Source organism: Chiloscyllium punctatum, chromosome 32 (genome assembly GCF_047496795.1).
Source record: "Chiloscyllium punctatum isolate Juve2018m chromosome 32, sChiPun1.3, whole genome shotgun sequence".
Taxonomy (NCBI): Eukaryota; Metazoa; Chordata; class Chondrichthyes; order Orectolobiformes; family Hemiscylliidae; genus Chiloscyllium; species Chiloscyllium punctatum.
Window position 1 is genome coordinate 63,001,110 of NC_092770.1, and position 26,740 is coordinate 63,027,849.

At 44.6% G+C, this 26,740-nt stretch overlaps 1 protein-coding gene across 3 annotated transcripts in view; it reads right to left on the minus strand.

Annotated features, from left to right (window-relative positions):
* The window catches only part of LOC140458226 (E3 ubiquitin-protein ligase TRIM33-like), a 112,453-nt gene that overhangs the window by 17,734 nt on the left and 67,979 nt on the right, over positions 1 to 26,740 (minus strand). For 2 of the 3 annotated variants that reach the window (XM_072552500.1, XM_072552502.1), the window contains exons 3-14: positions 18,663 to 18,810; positions 17,195 to 17,327; positions 15,562 to 15,678; positions 13,704 to 13,818; positions 11,819 to 11,965; positions 11,277 to 11,394; positions 8,542 to 8,825; positions 7,492 to 7,650; positions 5,381 to 5,563; positions 2,919 to 3,054; positions 1,801 to 1,873; positions 1,509 to 1,680 (exon numbers count right to left, since the gene is read on the minus strand). In XM_072552500.1, coding sequence (XP_072408601.1) covers positions 1,509 to 1,680; positions 1,801 to 1,873; positions 2,919 to 3,054; positions 5,381 to 5,563; positions 7,492 to 7,650; positions 8,542 to 8,825; positions 11,277 to 11,394; positions 11,819 to 11,965; positions 13,704 to 13,818; positions 15,562 to 15,678; positions 17,195 to 17,327; positions 18,663 to 18,810 — 1,785 coding nt within the window. The remainder of the gene's footprint in view (positions 1 to 1,508; positions 1,681 to 1,800; positions 1,874 to 2,918; positions 3,055 to 5,380; positions 5,564 to 7,491; positions 7,651 to 8,541; positions 8,826 to 11,276; positions 11,395 to 11,818; positions 11,966 to 13,703; positions 13,819 to 15,561; positions 15,679 to 17,194; positions 17,328 to 18,662; positions 18,811 to 26,740) is intronic. The other variant, XM_072552503.1, reaches the window with a different exon arrangement.

The window sequence follows — 26,740 nt, forward strand, 5'->3', positions numbered from 1 at the left end:
AAAAATTGTTCTGCTGAAAATTATCGTACTCTCTTTAAAGGTGAAACAACTTCTTCCATTCTCACAACAGTATTTCACTAACCACAAACTACCTTACAGCAGAGTTATTTAACAAGATTGTAAATGTTAAGACTTTGAGCTTGAAACTAGCCTCATATTTCACTCATTTGCCTGAGAACTCATTTCTTATCACTGGTCTTTGTGATGTGTATTAAACCGCTCTCCCCCTCACATTTTAGCATCACAGGCTGCATTGCCAACTTAATCCTGTTGTAATTAAAACGTACAGATCAGAGGTGGATAATTGAGGCTAATTCCAAACATGCGCATAGCATTTTTTAAGCAGACAAACGTGCTGAGGGAGCAGGGAGAGAGTTCTCTTCTGGACCTGAGAAAATGGGACCATCCTACATGCCAAATTAACTAGTATACTGCGTTTACCATATACAGCACCACTGAACCGGTCAGGATGCCCCACAGCACTTTACGCTGAATTAAGTAGATTTTTGAAATGCATTTTGAAGGACACTGTGGTAAAGTAGGGAAAACAGCAGTCGATTTAGTGATGCCCAATGGAAGGTTCAATATTGGCCAGGACATTGCAGAAAACTTGCCTCCTTTTCTTCAGCCGGGGACACAGGATCTTTTACCCGAGGGTCTACAGAGCCACAGTTTGACAGGTCATGCAGAGAACAGCTCTTCTGCAATGTAGTTTATCACAACGGCTTCGAAAGGAAGAGAAAAGAGCCCATTAATCATGCCCTCTTGAGTAATATCAACATTCATGAAGCGAAGGGAAGTCAGTTGGTCAGGAGGCAGAGGGAGGAGGATAGCACAGCAGATGAAACTTCAGTGTGAAGTAGCAAAAAGTGGGACTGAGCTAAGGGAGCAATTAAAAGGTGGAAGACAATAACATCCCGAGAACAGGAGGAGAACGGGGAGATTAAGAAACTGGAAGATGAAAAGCGAGCAGAGTGGAACAAGGTGGTAGAAAGCGGCTGGTATTCCGTTCAGGTTCAGGTTTAAGGACAAATCTCAAAGTCAGTCACAAGGAGGGAAGTTGGCCCTCTAGGTAGAGGCATTCCAAACATTGAGAAGAACAAAAACAATCCAAGGCCCTGCATGTTTCCTCTCCATATCCTGGTAGTTACTTGACAAACAATAAATGGGAGTTGTCAACTAATTGTAAATTAATTGATGGAGTTTGATTGGTACAACAGATCAGACTTGAAATCAAAGAAACTCGAAGGCCTGAGTTCAAGTCCCACTTGCTCCAGAAGTATGTTGTAGTATCAGAACAGGGTGATTATGACAAGAAATGGAAAGCGTTTGGAAGCAATCATTGAGCCACAGTCCTGATCTTACAATCAACAACCACTTCAGACTGTTATAAAATGATATTATATAATAACGTTTTAAAAAGCTTTGGAAAACTCACCAAAAGAATGGTTTAAATAGTGCTGACTGGACTTTTCCCATGTTAAAAACAAAAAAGAGCTGAAACTAACCTCACAAGGATCAGTATCTTCCTCCCCAGGCTCTTGTTTCACAACAATGATGGGGAAATCACAGAGGTCATCCTCAGTCACGGTCTCCTGTTTGATTTTTATGGGTTCCAAGCGAACGACTGGAGTCATCTGCTGGGACTCTGGTCTAGAGAGCCTACTCGATGAGGTGCAACTGAAACAGGGAGAGAGTGAGTGAGTGAGCGTGATAGGGAGACACACCGAGGAAACAAAGAGAGGAGTCTATTCATAAGGCAGGGTTCATTTATACAGATGGCCACTGCCTCACACTCACCTGCCTCTGCTACCAGTGCTGGAGGTGCTAGATGTACGTCCTGGGACGTGGACATTGGTGACGGTCACTGACCCTAAGACACAAGAGAAAGCAGGTCAGGGTCTAAATGACGGAGAACCCAACACAAATCCAACCCTTGCGTCTATCAATTCTTGATTAAACGTGGCCTCTCTGATATCAGAGTTCTCAGCTGTGAGGCCATCAAAACCCAATCTGATCATATCCTCCCTGCAACATCCGACATGGTGCTGTGTAAACCAGGACAAAGCCAGGCTTCAATTCAATTGCATGGAATGCTCCAAGGCATTGGACAACATGGAGCCATCACAGTCAAGTCCAAGTTGGAGCTCGTTCAGGAAACAGATTCCAGGAAGTATGTGACTCTCACTACCAAGAAGGTTTTTTTTTTAAAAAGTCCTTCCTGCGAACGTGGACATTCATTGCCCACCCTAAATTGCGTAAGGAGTATTTTAGAGTCACCCACACTGCTTGGGCCTGGAGTCACATGTAGACCAGACCAGGTAAGGATGGCAGATTTCCCTCCCGAGAAAAGGCATTAGTGACCCAGATGGATTTTTACAACAAACAACAAGAATTTTTTTTTTTAAATATTGAATTTAAACTTCACCAGAACATTAGCCCTGGTTTTCTGGATGCCCACTCCTGTGACATTACCACTATGCAACTTAAGGCTCCTGTAATGCATGGTTTCAGACACCAGGAGCACTGTGTTGGACAAAGGCAGAAGACCAGCCATTGGTGCAGAGCTCTGTGCAGGACCTTAGCACAATGCCCTCATCACCAAAATCAAAGTTCAACAAAAGGGTGACAGGGAGGATGGCATGACTGACAAAGATGGCTAACTGACTACAGCTTTTACTATTGAAATCAGTGACCTTCAGAGATTTTTCCCCCTTAATCCTCAAGAAAAAACAAAACTACCATTTTATTCAGAAATATTGCTATAGATACAGAATTACAATGTGCGACATTGCAAATTTGCCTAGCAGCCCCACCTGTACGAAAATTCTTCCCGTCACACCCACTGCTACCGAACATTTGCTTTCAATGTATGTACACTGAGCTCCATCTTGTGAATAACAGCGGCACTGATTTACCTGAGTGGCCTGGCGAAGGGATGGAAGGGCCTGGGGAAGGGTTGGTACTGGTCGCCGAAGGTCTTGCTGCCACACTATTGCCGTTCCGCTCTCTGGTCAATAAGCTTTCCAGCAACACTGATCCTGCATCATCCAGCTGTAGTTCCAATGAGAAACAAAAAAAAAAAGGGTATTGTTCAAACGTTCTGCTTTTAAGTATTTCAAGCGCTTAGATTACTCAACAGTTAAATGATTGATGACTGAGGCAGTGGACACCTAGTGGTAACAGACAAGAGAGACTATGGCGGCAAGGCGGTTCAGCAATTAGCACTGCTGCCTTACAGCACCAGGGTCCTGGGTTCGATTCCAGCCTCGGGTCACTGTGTGGAGTTTGCACATTCTCCCTGTGTCTGTGCGGGTTTTCTCTGGGTGCTCTGGTTTCCTCCCACAGTTTAAAGCTGTGCAGGCCAGGTGAATTGGCCATGCTAAATTGCCTGTAGTGTTAGGTGCAATTGTCAGAGGGAAATGGGTCTGAGTGGGTTACTCTTTGGAGAGTCAGTGTGGACTGGTTGGGCCAAAAAAGGGCCTGTTTCCACACTGTAGGGAATCTAATCTAATCTATAACAAGACTAAATTGGTATCCTCCGACACTAACACGGTCTTGTCATCTACCTCAAACACTGTTAGTAGGACCTTGCTGTGTACAGATTACCTACCACATTTCTGACATTACAACAGTGACTCCACTTCCAAAGTGGTCCATCGGATGTAAAATGTTCAAAGCAGAGATTATGGAATGTGCTACATAAATGCAAGGCCTTCTCCCTATTTCAGTTTTGTGGTGGTGATTCGGCCTTCCAGGAGTCGTCTCCTACATGCTGGAGACAGAACAGGACTGTGCAAATGCGAATCCCTGAAAATAATTTACCCACAGGCAGTTCCTAATGATATCACTCACAGGAGAAGCAACTGGACCTTGATGTGCACTCAAAATGTGAACCAGTGAACTTTCAATGGTTGAAGTCCATTCAAAATATGGGTTACATTGCAGAGTGCAAAATGACAATGAACAATTCAAGGAAAGAAAAAAAATACAGCTTTTGTGAATTAGAAATCTCTCCAACTCAGCAGCAGGGACAGTGCTCTGCTATTGGAACATTTGTTCAGGGGAATGAAAAAAAAGAGGGAGGGGAAAAGAGAGGGGGGGAAAAAAAAAGAGGGGAAGAAAAGTGAGGGTAAAAAGGAGAGAGAGGGGGAAAAAAAAAGATATTTTTCTGCCACTATCATTTGTAAAGCAACTCTTCCTTCAATCTACATTCAGCAGGCCAGATCACTGGGCTCAGTAAATCACCCACCTCGGGCCCAATGAGAGAACCCACACTACCATGGAGAGCCAGCACCAACTGCTTAGGGATCGGAAAAACTCAAAAGTCATGAGATCGCCGAATTCCTCCCTCTCTTCCCCCTTTCCGACATTCCGTAAACCCTACTTCATCGACCAAAGCTTCCATGCACTTGTCTTAATCTCTCCCAGTGTGGCACAGTGCCAAACTGCGTTGGTTTACTGCCCTGTGAAGCAATCAGGGAAACATTAGAGAGGTGCTAAATAAATGCAACCTGTTTCTCCTCAAGCTCTTTAAAGTTTCCAAGGCATCAAAAATACACCCAAGGAAGGACAACCCCCAAAACAGCGAGCTCATTCCACACCTGCAAACAATCCTGTTCTTCCAACTAGAACAGTGTTCAGTAGAAGCTGGATTATCCCTAGAGTGGCTAATTCCTTTTCATCCAGAATGCACACTTCAAGGAATCCCAAAGGGAAGGCAGGCATTGTACCTTGTACAGCCTTCTGTAGATAACTCAAAAGAACTCATGTCGTACAACAGTAGTAGACTCGCCAACCTTAAGGGCATTTAAATGGTCATTGAATAGACATATGGACAAGAATGAAATAGTGTAGGTTAGATGGGCTTCAGATGGATTTCACAGGTCAGCGCAACATCGAGGGCCGAAGAGCCTGCACTGCGCTGTAATATTCTATGTACAGACTAAAAGAGCAGCCACTGGGGATTGCAGGGGTCACTGGTAATTGTGAGGAAAGGAATATTGTCTGGGAGACCATTTGAACACCCTACTTTCCATTCCTTGGTGCCATCTTTGACATCTATCTGAACCAAGAGAGCTACCAGACAGAGTTTAACATCTCACCTCTCCATGGCTCAACGAAATGCTGTCAACATTAGCAAGTGATGGCCTGATATCAATATAATGCACATGCAGAGCTGGTATATCACTAATGGATTCAACCTGATAGACTCAAACCAGGAACCAAGTCCCTCAGTTTAGGATACCCCTTTAGCGCCAACACTATAACAACCATTAAAAGTTTCCCTTTAGGCTTATTCGACACCCACCCCTAAGCTCTCTCATCCTCCGAGTCACACCTTGGCGAAGGGCCCGGCGCGTGGTGTGGTTGCTTTTACCTGAATCTGAGGTATATCGGGAAGGCAGGAGAGATGCTCAGGGTTGGTAACAGCTGGGAGCAGCTCAGTCATTGGAATCAGGTGTTTGGAAGCCTCACTTGCAGTCACAAAGAGCATTGAAGGGTAAGAGGGGGCTGTCGAGCTGGCTACTAGGAAGGGCCTCACGTTTCCAGGATTGTAGTGCTGAGAAAGACAGTGAAGGGGGAAAGGCAGAAAATGCAAACAGTAAAACATACAACGACGGCCTCAAAATGTTACTCATTCACAGTGACCGTTCTCAGTTGTGCTTCGTGTGCAGCACTCTCCCTCTGGGTCGTGCCTCAAACTCACAACCTCGAGACACTGCGGTGAAGTGCTGAGGGTATGCTGCTTTGGCAGATGTGCCATCCTTCACACTATAACGGTATCTACTGGTCCTATCAAAGTGAGGGGAGTACAATAACAATCTAATATAGCTAGGCCAGGAACTCCCCTGACCAATATTCCTCTCATCCAACACATCAACCGTGACCCGTCCATCACATTTGTGGAACTACAAGTGGCAGAAAATGGCTGCTGCACTGGTCTGCTTAACATTTGCACATCCAAAATAATTCAACACGTGAGAAGAATTTTCAGACATGTATTCAATGCAAATTCTCTTCTGTTAACAGGAAGGTTGGAATGAAGTAAAAAGAATTCATTTCACAAGGTGAAATCCCCCTTTTAAGCAATGGAATTCTCTCTGCTCCAAATCACTCGGTCTATCTCCAATGTTAATTGCCATTAGTCCATATCCCTGAATATGCTCTTGTTGAAATGGACTACAGTTCCCTTGCTTGGTTGGTCAGCCACACACGCACCCACACACAGCTTCCCGTAGTTCATTCCTCCTGGATGAATTCAAGAGACAAGGCGGACCGGAGCACTCAAAACAATGCGAACATTTAAAATGAAGCACGGTGTTTACGAAGTCTTGGTAAAAGCTGGGTTTTCGAACAATGCTAAACTCAAATAAGTCAGAAACTGCCGGTCAGATCAGGGAAGGCTGAACTGATATGGTGACTTTAGCAAGAACCACTGCATGGTGACGTTATGGAAGTACCTTTTATGTTGCCTTGTGTCGGAATAAGTAGCTGCTTTGAAAACAGATGATTAGAAGGGTGTTTCATCCCTTCTGACGGCTTGTCATTCTGTTTCACAATATCCCTTCACCAGATTTCCACCAGCTCTGCCACATTTATTTAAACTTCACTCCCACACAGTATTTTAGCCGCTATGACCATGTAAATTAGGGTTAAGCCTCCCACTCCTTCAGCTTGCTTTGCAGGTTACAGCAAACAGGTGGGGTTTCCCAATGCAATTCAACATCAGAAGCAATCCACAGTAGTCTAGTTCCAAACCATTCGACCCAACTTTCCAAAACAACAGCCAACTTACATTTATGTAGCACTTTTCAGGTAAAAGTAGAGAGAGTGTAACCAGACTGAAATGGAGACCAGGGCACAGCAGATATTAATATAAATGGCAGCCATTTGGAAGTCGTGTCAGGTTTCACTAAGACCATTAGTGATAGGAGCAGGGGTAGGCTATTCAGCCCATTGAGTCTGCTACCCCAGCTTACCAAGATGGCGCCAAAGCATGCTGACTCGTTGCGAGCTCCCTACAGCAGTTCTTTTTCTTACTTATCTTACAGTAGTTCGGTTCTTTTCAGTTCTATTATCCTATTGCACTTTGTATGGTATGATCTGCCTACACACAAAACAGAACTTTTCATTTTACCTAGGTAAATTTTTTTTCTTTATTCTTTAACAGGATGACGACGTCGCTGGCTAGGCCAGCATGTATTGTCCATCGGGCAGTTAAGAATCAACCACTTTGTGGTGGGTTTGGAGTCACATGTAGGCCAGACCAGGTAAGGATGGCAGTTTCCTTCCCTGAAGGACATGTGACAATAATAATTCGAATCAAGCAAAAAAACAAAAACAATGAGATCATGACTCATTACTTAACTACACTCCCAGCTATCCAGCCAAATGTGGAACATGGTGTGCAAGGATCTAACACAGGCAGCACTCGGTCATTGTAACCTCCTGGCTCCTTCAGGTCTTCCTCTGGCTGACCTGTCTTACCTGTCTCATTAGCGGGCTGGTAGCAGCGATGTGTGGCTGGGGCCCCGTCATCCTGACGGTGTTGGGAGGCATGCGCATCTGCTGGGCCGGGGGAGGGGGCACGCTGGTGTTGCTCCTCTGCAGGCTCTGGAGGCTGATCAGGCGAGGCGGCTGCAGGGACTGAGCAGACAGGGCACAAAGAGGTGAGCTTCGGCCATGACCCTCCTGACAGGAAGAGTACGTTCCTGACTGCTTCTAAACATCCGTACTCAAAACCGGAACCCAGGCGGACAAAACCCCGTTTCGCGAAAAAGGGGTCATTTGTCACATTTAAAGCGCTCTGTCAATTCTGAGCTGTGACAAGTACAGTATCTTAAAAATCCTGACTTTAGGTATTGAGTCAGGTCAAAAGTCACATGGACCATGGGATAGAGCAAAGCACAAAGCGGTGCAGCCAATAACCCGCAAGGAGTCATCCTGTGCCAAGGTAGAGCCCAAATTGTCCATCTAGGTTACTCTATAAGTCACTTCACACAATTAAAACTGATCTAAAGCACTTTGGATAACTTGGGATTTTCAAATACAAGACACTGTTCCTGTCCTTCCTTGCTCACTAAAAAGGTGTTGTGAAAGGAATCAAAAAGAACACTGTGGCTAATTTTGAAATATTTTCATAACAGTAATTCCTGGCAGCCTGGGAACTTTCCCATAACAAAAGACTGACCAAATGCAGACCAAGGTGAATACAGTGGCATTAGGTAATAGTTCTCATCTGAAGAGCCAGAGCAGGCGCAGCGGACTGAATGGTCTCCACCTGTACTGTTTCAATTCTGTTATGCACAATTTCTCGCTAACATCAAAGTGCGGATGTTACCTGTTCTCGCTCACTGGCAAGTCGGTAAAACAGTGCCAAAATTGGGCTGGTGATCATACGCCCTGACCATAAAAGTCAGGCAGTCAGTCATTCAGGTTGGAAGAGCACCAGGTGTCACACTACCCAAGCCCTTTGAAGCCAACGCTGGGAGGTAAGCTCTTTGTGACTTAGCCAGTCCCCTCACGACGAGCACTCACCTGGCTGTTGGGAGACAGAGGCGGCTGCTGCTGCTGCTGCCCTAAGTGGGGGCCTGGAGGCCTAGGCTGCTGGGCGACTGGCAGTATAGGCCTCATCTGGTGCATCCGCTGCTGAATCCTCTGAGCCATGACCTGTTGCTGCATGTGCTGGAGGCGAAGCTGGGCCAGGTTAATTTGGCCGTGCACCTTTGCTGTGTTACTGTCCTGGGACTGCATACTCAGGCCCGTGGGCACGTTCGGGCCACTGCTGGAGGCTGGCGGATTCTTGTCCAAGACCAAAGAACCTGACAGGAGCGAAGGGAGGAGGAAAACACATGAATCTCCTACTTCAGATCAAACCACTCACAACTGCCTCCATCGCCTCTTTATTTAAGGGTGAAACGAAAAAAAAAACAACAAACACCGACAATGCAGTTTGCTATCCCCACTTTAAAGCCATAAAAGAAAAAGGGAAACATTAAAAATAATACCCAATTAAATTATAAACAAAAAACAATTAGACCACTCAGCCTATTAGCCTACTCTGCCATTCAGTAAGACCATGGCTGATCTCATCTTTAATTTGAATTAAACAAATGATTTGCATTTATATAGCTCCTGTCAGATCTGGATATCAGCATTTATTGCCCATCCCTAATTGCCCAGAGGATGGTTAAGAGTCAACCACTTTGCTGTGTGCCTGGAGTCACATGTAAGTCAGACCAGGTAGGTTTCCTTCCCTAAAGGACATTCGTGAACCAAATGTATTTTTCTGACAACCAACAATGAATTCATGGTCATCATTAGAATTTTTCAAAGATTTTGTTTATGGAATTCAAATTCTGACGTGGCGGAAATCGAACCTGAATCCCCAGGCCACCAGCTGAGTTTCTGGATTAACAGTCCAGCAACACGGTGGCACAGTGGTTAGCACCGCTGCCTCACAGCACCAGAGACCCGGGTTCAATTCCTGCCTCGGGCGACTGTGTGTGGAGTTTGCACATTCTCCCAGTGTCTGCGTGAGTTTCCCCCGGGTGCTCTGGTTTCCCCCCCCACAGTCCAAAGATGTGTAGGCCAGGTGAATCGGCCATGCTAAATTACCTATAGGTGTTAGGTGAAGGTATAAATGTAGGGGAATGGGTCTGGGTTGGGCTGAAGAGCCTGTCTCCACACTAAGTAATCAAATCAAATCATACCGCTAGGCCATCGCTTTCCCCCTTCCCATCCTGAAGCATTTCACTAACAGTAAAAAATCACTGGCTAACTTTCCTGTAGTGATGTTCCAAAAGATTAGCTAAGAGTGGGTCATTCTGCTCTGAGTCAGCTTCACTCTTATTCTTCTGAACTCTCCTCATCCCTCCCTTGCTCCATGATATCCTTCCCTCGCAAAATAAAAATTCCTTCATTCTAGTTATTCTACCAAATGTATTGTGTTTAAACATTAACCAAGTCACTGGGGATAAGCTCCTCTTCATTCAGTGCCACAGAGTTTATGGCACACACCAAAGTTCTGCTTAAAAGTTCTTTCAGAAAGATAGCACTTTAATAATGCAGTGTACCTTCAGTGCTAAATTATGGTTTCTTGAAGTAGCACTCACAAATCAGCCAATCTTCCCCTCTAGATCTGTCAGCTTCCCTCACTAGTTAGAAAGCTGTACATAGCGTGTACAACTTAGCCACTCATGCACACACCCAACACAGGCACACCCACCCACCGAACACACACACACACACACCCACACCTCACCACACAACTTGCACAAGAGCTAACACTGACTCAGCAAAGAATGTCTGCCAGCAGGTTGCAGCTTTGAAGTTCTGCAGGCTGAGAGATGAGAAGCCTTCACTCAGGATGACCATCCTCTGGAGTTAAAGAGCACCAAAACAGACCCTTTGATCCAACTCATCTGTGCCAACCAAGATTCCCAAGCTAAACTAGCCCCACTTGCCTGCATTTGGCCCATATCCCTCCAAACCATTCCTATTCCTGCACCTGTCGTAACTGTACCTCATCTACCACATCCTTCGGTAGTTCATTCACAGACAAACTACCCTGTGTGTGAAAAAGTTGCCACTTGGTTCCCTTTTAAATCTTTCTCCTCTCACCTTATACATTTACTCTCTAGTTTTCAACTGCCCCACCCTAGGGAAATAACTATCCTAGGCTACTCATCTCTGTCCCTCATGATTTTATAAACCTCTAAACTAGGGGGTTGAAGGTGAGGGGGGAAAAGATTTAAAAGCGACTTAAGGGCAACCTTTTCACACAGCGGGTGATGAGAGAGTGTATGGAATGAGCTGCCAGAGGAAGTGGTGGAGGTGGATACTGTCACAGCATTTAAAAGACACCTGATGGGTCTATGAATAGGATATGGGCCAAATGCTGACAAATGGAGCTAGATTTATTTAGGATATCTGGTCGGCGTGGATAAGTTGGACCAACATAAAGGTTGGCAAAGGGGGAGTAGAGGTAGCAGCAGAAGACACTGGCAGTCCGCACCCCATGGAGCCAGTGCCTTTGGGGGTGGGGGAAACGTACAAACAAAAAGGTGTCAAGCAAAGGAAGATTGTTACTGCACTCACGTTCCAGAGAGCTGGATTAAAGCTCCAGAGAATGAGTGCTCAGAACACACAACACGGGCGCTGGAGAATTCCCACTAAATACTTAAACCGTTTACTCGCAAGACACTGAAAACAAAGTTCCCTCGCTCAACCGGGTTTTTACAGGAGGGATGCCTCCATCTCGCTTCTCATACCCAAGTTGAGGACATTCTTGGCCCAGAAGGTCGGGTCGCAGTGAAATCGAACAGAGCTGGTCGCCACCGGTGACGCGTCACATCGGGCTCGGAGAATGTACCTCAGCTGAAAGGTGATCTGCAATCGGAGGAGAGGCAAGGTTTGAGCACGGTGGGCCAGCGTGAAGCAGAGGGGTGTAACTCCTTGTCGAAGACGCACGCGTGTACAATCCGAAACCGCATCCTCTCTCCCTTTCCCACACTCCGGGAGAGGGGAGGGACCAGTCGAGAGCTGGGACATGTGTACCCCAGTTGGTCACCAACAGCAGTGAATCGGAGTGTGTAACTGGAACTTGGGATGACTTGCCCAGTCAGATTACCATTATGCCAGCCACCAGATCAGCATCCCTGCGAGAGCTTTCATATGGCTTTGGTACCTGTGAGCTAGGGAGAAGAAACAATCCCACACAGCAGCCCCAGTCATTGCTCAGGAACCTTCTCTAGGAGCAGTGTCAGATCCCGGGGCCCCAAGGCTGAACGTTCAGACATTTTGATCACCTTACCAGCCTTTTACTGTAGAGCAGGGCGATGCTGCTCCTGTTGGAGATAGCCCACTTGGCAAAGTTCATGACATGCTCCACTTGTTTGGACACCCCGGAGATCTCCAGTTGCTGCTGGAGGAGTTTCGCTTGACGGTCTTTGGTTACACTCTGCAGATAGAAAAAAAAAACCCAAAAAAATTGGCACATTAACCAGAACTCACCACAGCATGTCCCTAAGCAGGGGATTCTTAATGCTAGCATGGAGACAATATCTGACCACTCAATATAAACATTCTGGCTTCAACTTAAATGTTTGTTTTGACTAACCACAGGGCATTCCAAAACACTCTGCCAATGATCACATACTTTTTAAACTATTGTACAGACGAGCCAGAGTCCATGTGTGGACAGCAAGCTCCCAGAAACACAGCAATGAAATAGTAACACAAAATGCAGTTCTAGAAGTTAGCAGAAAGATAAATATTGGCCAGGAGACCGGGTGACCTCCACTTTTTTAGGAGGGTGTAAGGGTTTCTTTTCCAGCCACCCAAGAGAATGGAGGAGCCCTAGTTTAACCTCTGTCAAAGGCTTACAACAAAGCAGCACTCCCACTAGGGGAACATCCGGCTAAATTGCATGCTCAAGTCTAGAGAGTGGAAGTCATGTGGAAGGCATGACTGGCAAATTTGGTCAGACAGACTCTAGCAATGAGGATTGGCTGTTGACTGCAGGAAGATAATCAATGACTTGGCTGAATGGACAGAAAAATGGCAAATGGAATTCAACCTGGGAGTAGCGTGAAGTTATACCTTGGGCCTGGGCAAATAAAACAAGGGAATACATAATAATAAAAAAAAGGAGGGTGTTGAGAGGGGTACAGTAAGTGCAACGCCTTGGAGTAAATGCTCAAGTTCCTGTAGGTGCAAGACAACTAACTACAGGTACAAACGGCAGCATATGGAACTATTCCCTTCTCTAGGCAAAGTAGCAAACACAGGAGATGGATTGCTGGAATTATATAAGACATGGTTAGGCCACAGCTGGAATTGTGTACAGCTCCAGATACCACATTACAGGAAGGTCACATTGGAGAAAGCACAAAGGGAGCTTTACAGGAATGTCACTAGAGCTTAAACATTACAGATAGATGAGGAAAGGTTAGCTAGGCTGGGGTTCTTTCTCTGAAAGCAGAGGAGATGGGAACTTGAGGTGCACAAAAGAACAGGGGGCCTGGATAGATTTAACATTGAAGACTCATTTTCCCTTAGCAGACAGGTTCAATAACGGGGACAGAGTTTGAAGGATTAGGAGACACACGAGAAAAGGGTTCTTACCCCCCCTCCAGGAAAAAAGGGAAGGTCTGGAATTCGCTGCCCAGTTTGATGCTGAGGTGGAAACCATCCATCTATTTAAAACAAGTCTGGATCTGCTCCTGGGAGGCTATGGATGGAGGGTTAAATTAAGAGGGCTTAAAATGGGGGCTGAGTTTATTCAACTGGTGCTGATTCTTTTGAGTTTTGCCCATTCCCTCCCTACCTCCCACCCACCCCCCCATTATTTCTGATGGTTTACATGGAGTTAATGGGCTTTGCTTGTCAACAGTTAATTGGCCACACGGGTGATTGCTGATGTCAGTAGCTCAAAAAGGGGGATAAAAATACCAAGAAAGAGTCACAGTGATTTTGGTGGTGGGAAACCCGATCCACCAGAGCTGAATGGTTGCTTTCCATGCTGGAATCTATTTATGGTTCTTATCAATCATGAATCCTTGAGGTTGGAGAGGTTTGGGGATGGAATCCTGGGGGTTAAAGGCAAGATGATTGAAATAACGACTGATGTTTGGGCCAAAGAAACACGTAAGTACGTGCAAGAGACAGAGAGGTCTGAGGACACAGATTCAGGATACCTCCAGCTGCTGCAACAAAGCTTTCCCTTTCTTGTTAATCTCGATCATGAGTGTGAAAACGGCCACTTTTATATCTTGCTCAACCTTCTTACAATTTTCATTGACTTCATTAATCCTGCAACACAAAAATGCACATTAATGGGCTTTATTCACTTTTAGTATGTTACGACTGAAATGAAAAGTAGTGATTTAACTACCCTTGTATTTATGATGAGGGAGAGAGGGGCTAGATCTATACAAATGCTTGCCTTTACCTGCCCTGTTTAATGTAGTGAAAACATCCCAAGGTGCTTTACAGGGTTATTAACGAGTTAAAAAGTAAAACAAGGGTCCTGTTCTGTCAGGATATTAACCGGTTATGAGAGGTCTGGGAGCAAGAGCTAGGAGTTGAGTTCTCTTCTGAAACATGGGAGAACATATGGGAGAATACTCGAAAGATCTCAAATCTGTAATGGGATTTGCGCTACGCAATTAAAAGTTCTGCACAGGGCTCATCTGGCACCAGATCGTCTGGCGAAGTTTAAAAAAGGGGCATCTTCAGTGTACCCCAAATGTAAAATAAGTGTAGGTACTCTTACCTACTCTTGCTTCTGGACATGCCACAGGCTGTGTTTATTGGAGCGCTGTGCCAGGAGAGATAGGGAGGGTATTGAGGACTGAAGTCAAAGTAGACCCGATCTCTCTCCTCTTAGGTCTACCAAATTTACCATCTTTAGACAGGCATGGGAAGAAACTATTTAATATTCCTGCATACTGTGCACAGAAGAATATTCTGATGAACTGGGTGTCTGACAACCCGCCAGGCTTGCTGGGATGGCAGAAATTAATGATGGAGCACATTCCCTTGGGCTTTTTGTTTTTACAAACATGGTGCACCACACAACAGACCATTTATATAAGACATGGCAGCCCTACTTGAGTTATTTGGATATAGATTTGTCAGTTGTCTTAACTAGGGTGTTTGTCTAACCAGGTTGGTTAGATTTGTCAAGCCCTGGAGGGAGTCTCCTGAGTTAATACGGGCATATATACAATGCTCCCGTTCCTTTGTTTGGGAGCTTTGCGCAGAGTATAGCTGTTCTGTATTTTGTGGTTTTTAAAATTTTTTTTTGGTATTGCTATGCACAGTGTTAGGGTTTGTTTTGTATTTTAGGGTTGGTTAGCAGTTGGTAGACAGTAGTTGTATTGTAATTTGTGTTTTTTTTGTTTTTATTATACTGGTATTTGTTATTGATTGAAAAATACAATAATTTTATCAGTTAAAAAAATTATCAAATAAATACATTTACAAAAAAAAAAGGGTCCTACAATTGACATGCTCCTGCTTCCAAACACTATCTCCCAAAAGCTACACAAAGTGAACAGCAGCTATTAATTCATTCTTTTCAATGGCAAGGCTGGCATTTATCACCCATATTGCCCTTGATCCAAGTAGTCTGCTGGATAATTTCAGAGAACACTTAAGAGAATCTTGCTGAGGGTCGACAGTCACATGGAGACCAGACTGGGCAAGGACAGCAGATTTCCTTCCCTAAAGAATGGGTTTTTACAATAATATAAAATATAGTCACAATCACATCCCTGTGTGCTTTGTATATTGCAGTTATTTTATTATATACAGTAACTGAATGCAACGTCCCCCAGCTTTGATTTAGGATTAAAACTAGTTCTGCCAAAACATTAGCCTGGTCCCCTCTCGAATTCTAGTCCACCGATGTTATCATTGTGTCATCATTATACCTCAGCCTGAATGCACCACATTCCAACATATTGCCCCCTTGAGCAGATGAACAGCCAGATGGAGAAGAGACCCTTGGAGTGAGGTGCAAGCTGGGAAGCCTTGAGGAGTGAGGGATACCTGTTCTGGATCTGAGTAGCTGCATACTGAATGTAGTTTCGTTTCTCCTGAAGTTTGGCAGTCAGCGTATCAATGATGACTTTCTGATTCTTAAAGGCCTCTTCTAGAAACTGGTATCTGGAAACACAAAAAAGGAAATTCAAAACTTGGACGGAAGCTATACTGGACATGCTGACTAACACCAACAGTCAGTATTCAGTTCCAACAGATTGTACAGAAATCATTATATAGGACAGTGAGGGCTTCAAGTAGGAATTGGAACATTAGCTGCAAAGGAAGAACATTCAGGGTTACAGGAAGGTGGTGGGGAAGTGGCACCAGATGAATTTCTCAATCAGAAAGCAAGTACAGACCCATGACAGGCTGAAAGGCCATCGTTTGTGTTGGAGTAGTTCGGAGATTTGTGTGAGCCTTGTAGCGCAGGTAGGGAACATTTGGTCTAACAACAATTTTACACCAAGACTTAATCCGCGTCTCTTTCCAAGAAACTGCATCAATCCCAAATCAGTGGTAATTAAACTTGACCAGTGACATTCAGGTTACAAAGTGGAGACTGCAACTTGTGGATGGAACTGGAGAGGGAGGTCAAAATGGGCGTTGGTCCCATTTTGGTGACGTGATACTGGATAATGCAATGAGCGGCGCAACAATGCAATCCTTCCAGTACGAGCCAGCGCAGGTAAAACATGTCAAGAGGCCGTATCAACCAGTATAGTACAGCCTGAACATTTTTAGAGACTCCCTTTTAACAGTGTGTCCCTCTTTTAAAGCCAGGCAGGCTTAAACAAGGTCAACACAGCGGGATGTGGAGGGAGTCACATCTGTCGACTATCTGCCCCTCTTCCATGCTTATGTTTGTGCCCGGGTGTCCTTCAAGAGGGAGCATGCAGTGCTCATCAATGCCGTTGAGGTTGTCAGAGAGAGGTAGGTGCTGCGGGGATACAGTGCTTTATTTCCACCCCCAGTCTGATTCCATGATGTTAATGGCGAGCCGAAGCAGCCTCATTGCAGGACAGGAACACAGAAACCCCTTACGGAATGGAAAGGGATGCTTCTTTTTCTGCACAGCTCCACATCAGGCAGTTCCCCCTGGTCTCAAGCACAGCAACACACCTCAAAGTTTAAGAGCGAGGGAAGGGAGAAGGAAAAGCACATTTCCGGGCTTGGTGAGATACACGCTTTTCCTTTCTGAGTTCACCATAGGAGGTGAACCATCTGAAGAACAATTACAGCAGTGTGGAATAAGGTGCAGATCACGACAGAAGCAAGCTCTCGTGGGTGAATCGCTCCGTTAGCCTTCACAGGCACAGAGAAGCAGCACAAAGGAGGAAAAGAGGGACACACTGTCAAAAGGGAGTCTCTAAAAAAATGTTTAGTGGATTTGTAAAAACTAGCCAAATAATTAAAGATCCAACAAAACAGACGGAGCTGAATGCTTTAATCAGTTGTCTGCAATTAGAAAATACTGTCACTGTGTTATACAGTGACAGACCTGTTCCCACTAATACTGTACCCCAGTGTTATACAGAGACAGACCTGTCCCGATCAGTTCTGTAACCCAGTGTTACACAGTGACAGATGCATGCCTGAGTGGAGTTAGGGAGCTGTGGCTGGGTTTCTTCTGCCTAGTTACCTGTGTTCCTTGTGCTCCAGCAGTTGACAGTCTCTACACGTTAACCGATCACAGGTCTCACAGAAGAGCTTAAGCTGCTCCTGCCTGTGGATGGGACAGAAGAGCATTCGCTGGTTGGATACACTGACCGCCTCTGAGGAAACACCGTGAAAAAGGGGAGACATGGTTAACACTTTCCACCGACAGCCCTGGACTCATTAGCTGGACTGGGATGAAACCTCTGTGGTACACCTTTGCCTTTAACAGTGCACATAACAGGGAGGTCTCATTTTTCTGGGAAGGGGACAGTGTGGTGCCTCAGTTCTTTTCAGCCTTTTGGTTGAAACCACCTTATTTGAGTTGGGTTATTTGTTCTCAATAGAGTGTTTTTCATATTAACAACTGCAAACCCAACCAAATATCAACGGGATCCTGATGTGACAGACCCCCAGGTCAACTAACCAATCCACTCAGCTTTACACTGCCTTTTACTCAAAAAAATGTTATTTTTAAAATGTACTCATTATATTTGCTGAACTTGGAAAGCCATTACAAAATATCATTTGTTATCCTTGCTGCCTTCCTAGCTCACACCTTTGTACTCTAAATCCCAACTTAATCCTGAGCATCCAGGTTTTGTTTATTCCAATTCACTCTCAGGATGTGGGCCTTTATTGTCCATTCTTAATTACCCAGTGGATCTGGAGTCACATTAGGCTCGATGAGTTAAGGATGGCAGTTTCCTTGAAGAGCCTTAGTAAACTATATGGGTTATTATATATTGTTTTAAAAATCGATAATTGCTACTAGGTCATCATTATCCTTCACCCCAGATTTTTACTGAGTTCTGAGTTCTAATTCCTCCATCCTGGCATGCTAGGATTCAAATCAGGATGCCTAGAAAATGACCTGGCTCACGGGATCATTAGTCTGGCGATAAATACCACTGGGCCATCACCTCCTGCTGTTTGAGTCCTTAATGACATTTTGCAGCTTCAGGAGACTGTTGGAAACGTTCCATCAATGGACATTTCTGGAAAGCAGCCATTCAAAACAACTTAAACCCTGCCTTGAGTCCAATCCCAGGAGTTGTGATGAATGGGGTCCTGAAATAGCTGTTGGAACTATCATTTGCTTTAATGGTATCATGTACTTAACCCTTAAAATATAAAGCTACTGCATCAGTGCCTATGATCCCTGACTACCTGTCAGATTTCCTTCCATTTCCAGGTAGTATCTCAGGTAACAAAGACCAAATCTACGTAACTAACCTGACTCTTCAGCACGAGAGTCAGACCCAGTATTTGCCCACACAATTCACCAATGCAGCACGTTGGGGTAATTGACCAAAAGGAACGTGCCGACAGACCAGCGATTGTCCTCTCCTACCAAGGCCCAAACCAGAAAAGGCCAAGAAGCAAATGTTGTGGTGGACCAACAATGGGGGTTGGGGGTAAGCAGAACGCTGGCAAATTGTTTCAATGTTTACCTGGTGACACATCCTTCTTCTGCCTCACAGTGTGGTCCTTTGTAAACTTGACTCTTTGATGGGCCTCGATGCAAGTTTTACACAGCCACTCAAGACACTCCACACAGAAGCCGCTGGCCTCGGCATTGTCCTCACAGCTCGTACACACCTGAAATGGAGGGAAGCAACAACAGTTATTGCTTTAGGGAGTGGCTGCAGGTAAACTGCATGGTGGAGGGAACAGAACATGGTCTTTGTACAGTTCCCAGTTATATCACAGCTCAAAGACAGACAAGGATGCTTATTCAGTTTAGAATTTCAAATCAGATACTCCATACAGATTTACTTATTAATAAAAATCTCAATCTTCAAATCAATCCTCCAGCATTGTCTTTTGGGGGAAGGAGGAAACTAGATTTTTGCCAGGATGACTAGAAATACTGGATCTTACTCGGATGAGAAACTGAAAGTACACTGGGTACAAAAATATAAAGCCAGGCTTCATATGCAAGTACAGTAAGAAACAACCTCTATTAAGTCTCTCTTCTCCTTAGGACTAATACAATTAATCGTAGGGCCTCAGGTAGTCTTAAAGAAGAGGGACCTCAGGGTCAGGTAATAATTCTTTGAAGCTTGCATTACGTATGGACAGGGTGTTTAAAAGGGTGTTTAGCACACTTGCCTTCATTGCTCAGTCCTTTAGTATTGGAATTGAGAAGTCATGTGGAGGTTATATAGGATATTGGTGAGGTATCTTCTGGAATAGTGTGCTCATTTCTGAGCACCCTGTTATAGGAAGGATATTACTTTGCTGAAGAGGACTCAGAAGAGATTTAGGAGGATGTAGCTGGGTATGGAGGGTTGGAGTTATGAAGAAAGGCTGGATAGGCTGGGATTTTTTTTCACTAAAGCGTAGGAGATTGAGGGGTGACCGTACAGAGGTTTATAAAATCACAAGGGGTACAGATAGAGTTAATGGTATGTATTTTTTTCCCTAGAATGAATGAGAGATTTCAACACTAGGGGTCACCTTTTAGGGTGAGAGGAAAGACATGAGGGGCAATTTTTTTTTTAAAAAACACATTGTGATTTGGTATGGAATGAACTTCCTGTGGAAGTGGCAGATGTGGGCACCATTAAGAACTTAGATAAGTACATGAATAGGAAAGGTTTGCAGGGATATGGTTCAGGAGCTGTTTAGTTTGGGATTATGGTCGGCATGGTCTGAAGAGTCCGTTTCCTTGCTCTATGATTCTATAAAACACTAAATCCAAGGCTTAAATTAGTTCTTGCAGCCCCGAGATGTGACGTGACAATTTCCAAACAGGTGTGTGATCAAAGTGCTACATGACTTTTGAGCTCATGACTACACTGGATCTGGATCTCCCCACCTGAGAAAAACAGGCTGGCAGCATCTACCATTCTGAAACAAGTCAATCAAGTATTCAGAATGCCCAGCAGTAACTAGATATCTTGGCAATGTTAACGGTGATCAAACCCTGGTATTCTTGTGACATACGTGTTAGCATTCCACCATTCTAGTTACTGATCTGTGCAAAAGACAGACAGCGTTTACAACGTGCGGAGATCGCTATGTGGAGGAGATTGAATGTCCTTCCTATTTTAGCTCAGTCACACAGAAAAGAAACAAAGTGAATTGTCCCCCATTTCAGCAAACGGCTTCCTCAAAAGGACTTGAGGTTTTCACCTCCATTACCCTGACTGCATTCCATTACATTCGCTTGTAAACCACATAGCAAATCATTTCCCCGAGACCACCAGAAGGGATCCTAATCAGAATTAACCCAGTAAAATGAGGTATGGGACAGTGTGTTCCTGCTGAACTGTCACAGAATGATAGACAAATGATTTGCAAACAACAGACTCGCATTTATGTAGCGCCTTTCGTAACCACAGGGTGTACCAAAGAAACTTGCAGCTAGTGAGGGGCTGCAAGAAACACCAGCAGCAATTTGTGCAGGCAAATTCGACAACACAACACAAAAATGTCTTTTACTAACATGGACGGAGAAGTGAAGGGCCTGTTTCCGTGCTGTACATCTCTATGACTATCAACAGGAAACCAGCTATACCTCTCACTCACACATACAATATGCTTTTTCCTCTTTCTATAATCATCTGTATCTATTATTATAGTTACAGACAAAATCAGAACAGGTAACATTGAGAACAGTGTGTGATGCAGGTGCCCAAAAAGAGGAAGATCGGCAGATCAATGATTCAAGCAACACTTTTCAGTAGTGTTGGAAGATTCACTTTACAGGTCACACACCAGAGACACATTCTCAACCCATGCCCATTTCAAATCTGTAAACAAGTTTATGGCTCAATGTTCCATCCAGCAATTGTAGGGCGTTCTAGTGACAGCCCTGTGTCCTGTTGGAGATCCTGATCCCCTGCTTCCTAAGCACACGTTCAACTCCTGCCAACTTTGCTTTTGGAATCAAAAGCATTCACTGCCGCGGAAAGTTCAAACAGGATCCTCCTGCCAAACAGACATTCGCCCGTACAAGGAATGCTCTGAACCTGAAAAGTGGTTTGACACTGGCCCAGAAATGTCCCAAAGTGCCGTGCCATGCCGTCCAGCCAATCAAGTGCAGCAGCCATTGCAATAGAGGAAACATGACAACCCTTTGTACACAGCAAGACCCCAAAAGGACATTCAGAAACAATCAATCTGTTCTAGAAGTCGTTTTGGGGAGGGGGGGGGGAAAATAAATTTAGGATGGGGCACCATAGAACGTTTCCCTTCGTTTGATGGCATCTTTCACACCCACCTTCAAACACGCAGAATGAGTTGCCAGAGGAAGCGGTGACGGCTGGTACAATTACAACATTTATAAGGCATCTGGATGGGTATATGAATAGGAAGGGTTTAGAGGGATATGGGCCAAGTGCTGCCAAATGGGACTAGATTAGGTTCAAATATCTGGTCGGCATGGACGAATTGGGCCGAAGGGTCGGTTTCCGTGCTGTACATCTCTATGACTTCATCCAGTAGAAAGCACCTCCATTCTCCCTCACCAGTGAACTTGGAAATTTCTGCACGCATCAAGGGCCTGTGCCTAGAGTGGGACAGCTTTGGTTATTTCTTTCCTAAAGACCGAATAAAGAGGCTCATTTAGAACATAACGGAAGCAGGAACATGCCATCTGGCCCCTCCAGCCTGCTCTGCCATTCAATAAGATCATAGATGATCTTGCTGTGGACTCAGCTCCACTCACCTGCCCTCTCACCATAACCTTTAATTCCATTACTGTTCAAAGATCTTTGCCTTAAAACCATTCAATGAGGTAGCTTTAACTGCTTCACTGGGCAGGTAATTCCATGGATTCTCAACCTTTTGGGTGAATTAGTTCCTTCTCAACTGTCCTAAATCTGCTCCCTCTTATTTTGCATGGCATCTTCCACTGATGTGCCCTAAATGCCATTTGGTCAAGTCTTATTGGCAGCATTTGGAGCCTGACTAATAGGCCTCACTGTCCTGAATTCTGTTGCAGTAGCTTGATTCGTGACATATGTCCACAGTCTGTGCACTCCCCTGGAGTTAGTCTCTGCATTTGGAATTGGCCCAACAGCACAGTCTTCACCATTCGGCTGCTACTTCCTACTCACCGGCTGGCAGCCTGGCAAATTTGGTGGAACCATTTGGCACGTCAAAACAATCGAAGGCCTGCAAAACAACAAATAAAACAAGCAAGCGGCTGCCCTTGAACAAGTCTTTTGTGACAAACCACTGCCAGTCACTGGGGTGAAACAGGTTGCAAGATTACCCAGAAATCAACCAACGCCAAAAAAAAAAGAGTTGGCACCCGGTTGTGGCAAAAAGGAATTTAATGCACTTTTAATGAAAAATAAAAGCCTCTATTCTCTTCAAAGCAAAAAGAGTACCCATCCACATTGGTGAAACATCTGGCGGAGAAGCAACCTCCCTTTCACACAGCCTGTGTTACCATCATATTTTGCCAATCTGCAGCCTGCGCCCAAAGATTAAAGGTCAAGCAAAATCTCCTCCACCTTGCCGTAACACAAACTCAAAAAGGCAGGAAAGTGCCTCAGGCTGCACTAAGCTAACACTTTTCCATTACTCACCCGTGCCGTCCTGTGGTCTCTCTTTGAGGAGATTGCCAATGGATGACGAATAAGGGTCACTTGTGTTCCGCAGCCATGACCACTTGACCAGGCTGAGACTGACCAGACCCATTTCACACACTTTGAGCCAACAAACAGAGGCAACTTCCACCCCACCAGTTAGGCTGGAATTGAGCCAGAAATGAAGAGGTTAATACCTAACCCACTCTGAACAGTCAGTTCCTCCCTCATTACCTATATTTATAACTTTATAACTTTGGGTTATATCTGCTGTGAGTACAGGGTCACTGGACCAAGTGTGAATTTACCTTCCAGAGAGGCTGGGAATCACTGAGTCTCCCAATCCTGAAGAAGGACTGCACCACAAAACGAGTAGAGAGTATGGGGTGCTGGAAAAGCACAGCAGGTCATGTGACATCCAAGCAGCAGGCAGGAGCCTTCACCCCCAAAACATTAACTTCTCCACCTCCTGATGCTGCCTGACTTGCTGGGTTCTCCCTGCCTCCTGATGGTCTATTCTAATCCACAGTCAGCATTATTATAATCAATACCTGAAATCAGAGAATCAAGCAAAGTCGGAGGCCATTCCAATGGTGATGTGAAAGATATATCCAGTAGGGGTAATCGTTCTCCTGTTGTTTCATAATCTGCCTTTATAGCCCTGTAATTTTTTAAATCAATTATATAGATTCCTTACCAAAAAAGGAATTACTGAATCATTTCCACTACCATTTCAAGCCCTACTCTTAGCTCCTCTTTTGCCCCTTCTTCTGTCGATGATCTCAAAGCTGTGACCTCTGGTTACAGTCGCACACTAAATGCATTAGTATCAATCACAGGCAAAAGCAGTTCCCACTAGCATTCTGCCTAGTCAACCTGGCCCTATACCAAAATGTGTCACCCTTGTTCAACTGCGGACAGATATATTGAGAGACCAGACAGACTTCTTCAAAACATTGCACTGCAGGGACGCCTCAGGCTCTTCGGTGTAAAACAGCTGCATTTCTTCTTTCTCTCATCAACCTAACTTTTCAAAAGGAGGAGATGGAGAGAATCTGAATCGGGAGGGGTTGTGTGGCTGGATAGAAACTGACAGGTCATTCAGTTGGATGAGGAAGAACCAGTGATTTGGGAAAATTTTAGGAAACCTACCTATTCAGACATTTAATTAAGTGAAGGCCGTGCTGTACTCTAGCTCTATATTCATAGTTATCACCACTCCACAAAAATCTCATCTTGTCTTGAAATTTTCAATTAGCCCTACATCCTCTGCTTGTTTGTTTAGTTTTTGGCTGTTCTGGTTTCCAACATGCTTTCTCCATCCCCCTCTCTATCCCTCCCCAATTCCCCCTAAGAATTTGCTAGCTTTTCCCTATTTAACTCTTGAACAGCCCAATTCTTAAATTTTAAAAAAGGGATGCTAGAATGTCCTAGAGTTTCTGATTTGGAACACCACAGTCTCACCACTGGTTTGCAGCTTGTTTGGAGCTGGGCTTCTGGAATGCATAGGTTGGGCCACTCGTCCTATGCAAGAGTCACGGCATAGACAATCAGTTTTGCCATCATCGGGAGTTGGCAATACATCAGTATAGAAATTCCAAAAAAAAAGGTTCAAAGAGAGAAAACCCAGCTCAAAGCAGCTCCAACACCTCTTCAGGAGATGGTATGAAGCTCCATCTGATAATGCTCTGTTAAAACACCAGGCGATATTCTACAAATGTTCGAGATGCTTTATAAATGCAAGTTGTTTGCTGCAATACATGTTGTGGCAACTGCTCTGCCCAGGACCATGAAGAAACTAGAGAGGCGTGAACACAGCCCATGCCATCACACAAGCCAATCTTCCATCCATTGACTCCATCTATACTTCCTGTTGCCTCAGGAAGGCAGCCATTAAAGACTCCTCCCATCCCAGTTAGACTCTCTTCCAACCTCTTCTGTCAGGTGGAAGATACAAAACCTTAAACACATGTACCAACAGATTAAAGAATAGCTTCTGCTCCACTGTTAGATGGCTTCTGAACGGACCTCTCAAACTTTAAATTTAATGTTGATCTCTCTGTCTGTGCGCCCTCGCTGCAGCCATAAACACTGCATTCCTCGCTCTGTTCCATTAAACTTACACATTTTATAAAGTATGATCTGCCTGTTCTGCACGCAAAACAAAATTTTTCACTATACCTAGATATGTGTGATAGTAATAAATGAAATCAAGCACTGCCTTCTACCACTGTTTACCTTTTATAAATCTATTCTCCTGGTTATTTCCAAAATCATGGCTCAATTACATATATTTGGTTATTATCCAAAGATCAGATCACATGATTCCTTTTGCTTATTTCTTCTTTCCGTACAGGTATCTCGCCTAACTACCAACTTTCCCCTTCCTTGCCCCACCCCAGGGAAAACACTGGCTTAGTCAAACCAGGCTGTTAAAAGAGCACCAAAGTACCTTGCGTAATATGCAAGCCACTGTGACCACTCAAATAGTCAGTCAGCTTGTCATGGACCAAGACACCATTACTGAACTAAAAATCCACATTCCATTGAGAGCGAGCGAGAGAAAATAAAAGTCTAGACTTCCATTTATGTAGTCTTGCGCAACGTCTGGGCATTCAACAAACATACAACATCCAATTAAGCATTGCTTTTTAAAATGAAGTGTGCACCATTGCAATTTTGGAAACACCACTTCTAATTTGCACAAGGCAAGGTTCCACGTCACAATGTCCATTATCAGAGTCATGGTTTTACTCAAAACACAGGTCAAAGTTTACTAGGGAGTGGATCATGCAGCACTTCTACACAGGTCAACGGCTTAGACAACCCACCGACATCATGTGAAATATTCCATCTTTGCACACTATCTATTTTAACGCGCAGCACCAAATACCAACATTTCTAAAAGAGCTGCATTGAGAGCATGTTCAGAGCTCAGCCGCCCTGACTCAGTCACATGATTCACAAGGAAGATTCCAGATCCCTAAGGCAGTGCTCGACAGCCAGATGAGCACAGAAACTTCACCACAGCACATCCCAAACATGGATAAAGACAGGCTGAAAGGAAACTTTAGCTTGCATGCCAGCTCTCAAGAGATGAAGATAAAAACAATTTTCAACAGCCTGAAGTGAGTCTCAAATATTGAAATCACTCTGTTCAGAGCCCTCAGGATAAATGATGCTGAACAAAGCCAGTGCTCCTATCTGTCCCTCTAATGCTGACTTAGTTTGTAATCAGTAGTGTAAATTAGGATTAGGCCTAGCCTCAAACACAAGGCTATGTGAAGCTGGACTGTTAATTGTATATTTGCCAATCACTGATGATTCATCTGACAAAGCAATGGGAGCATTCAAAGTTATGTTTCAATGATAAAGGCATCTGGACATTACTGGAGAGCTCCCCATCTTCAGGATGATGCCATGGGAGTTTTAGAAATAGCACAAAAAGGGTCTCAATTAATGTTGCATCAAAAAAGGTTCTGCCAAAGAGGTTCTCCCTCACTTGAATCACAATCCCCCAGAGTGTGGAAGCAGGCCATTCAGCCCATTGAGTCCACACCGACCCGCTGTAGATCATCCACCCAGACCCGACCCAACCCCCCTCCCCCCCACCGCCCCCCTTTTCCCTGTACCCCTGCATTTCCCATGGCTAACCCAACTGGCCTGCACATCCCTGGACACAACAGGCTATTTAGTGTGGCCAATCTGCCCTAACCTGCGCATTGTAGAACTGTGGGAGGAGACTGGAGCAAACCCACGCAGACACACAGAGAATGTGCAAACTCCACACAGATAGTTGTCTGTGGGTGGGGCCATGAGGTAGCAGCACTAACCACTGAGCAAATGCGCTGCCCTAAACTTGAACCATATCCTTTGGCCCCAAAACCACAACATGAAAGATGCTATATACATGAAAGCTGGAGAGTTATTTTGCCTTACACATGATCACAACACAATAAAATTCCCCAACTCACATGTGGGAACAC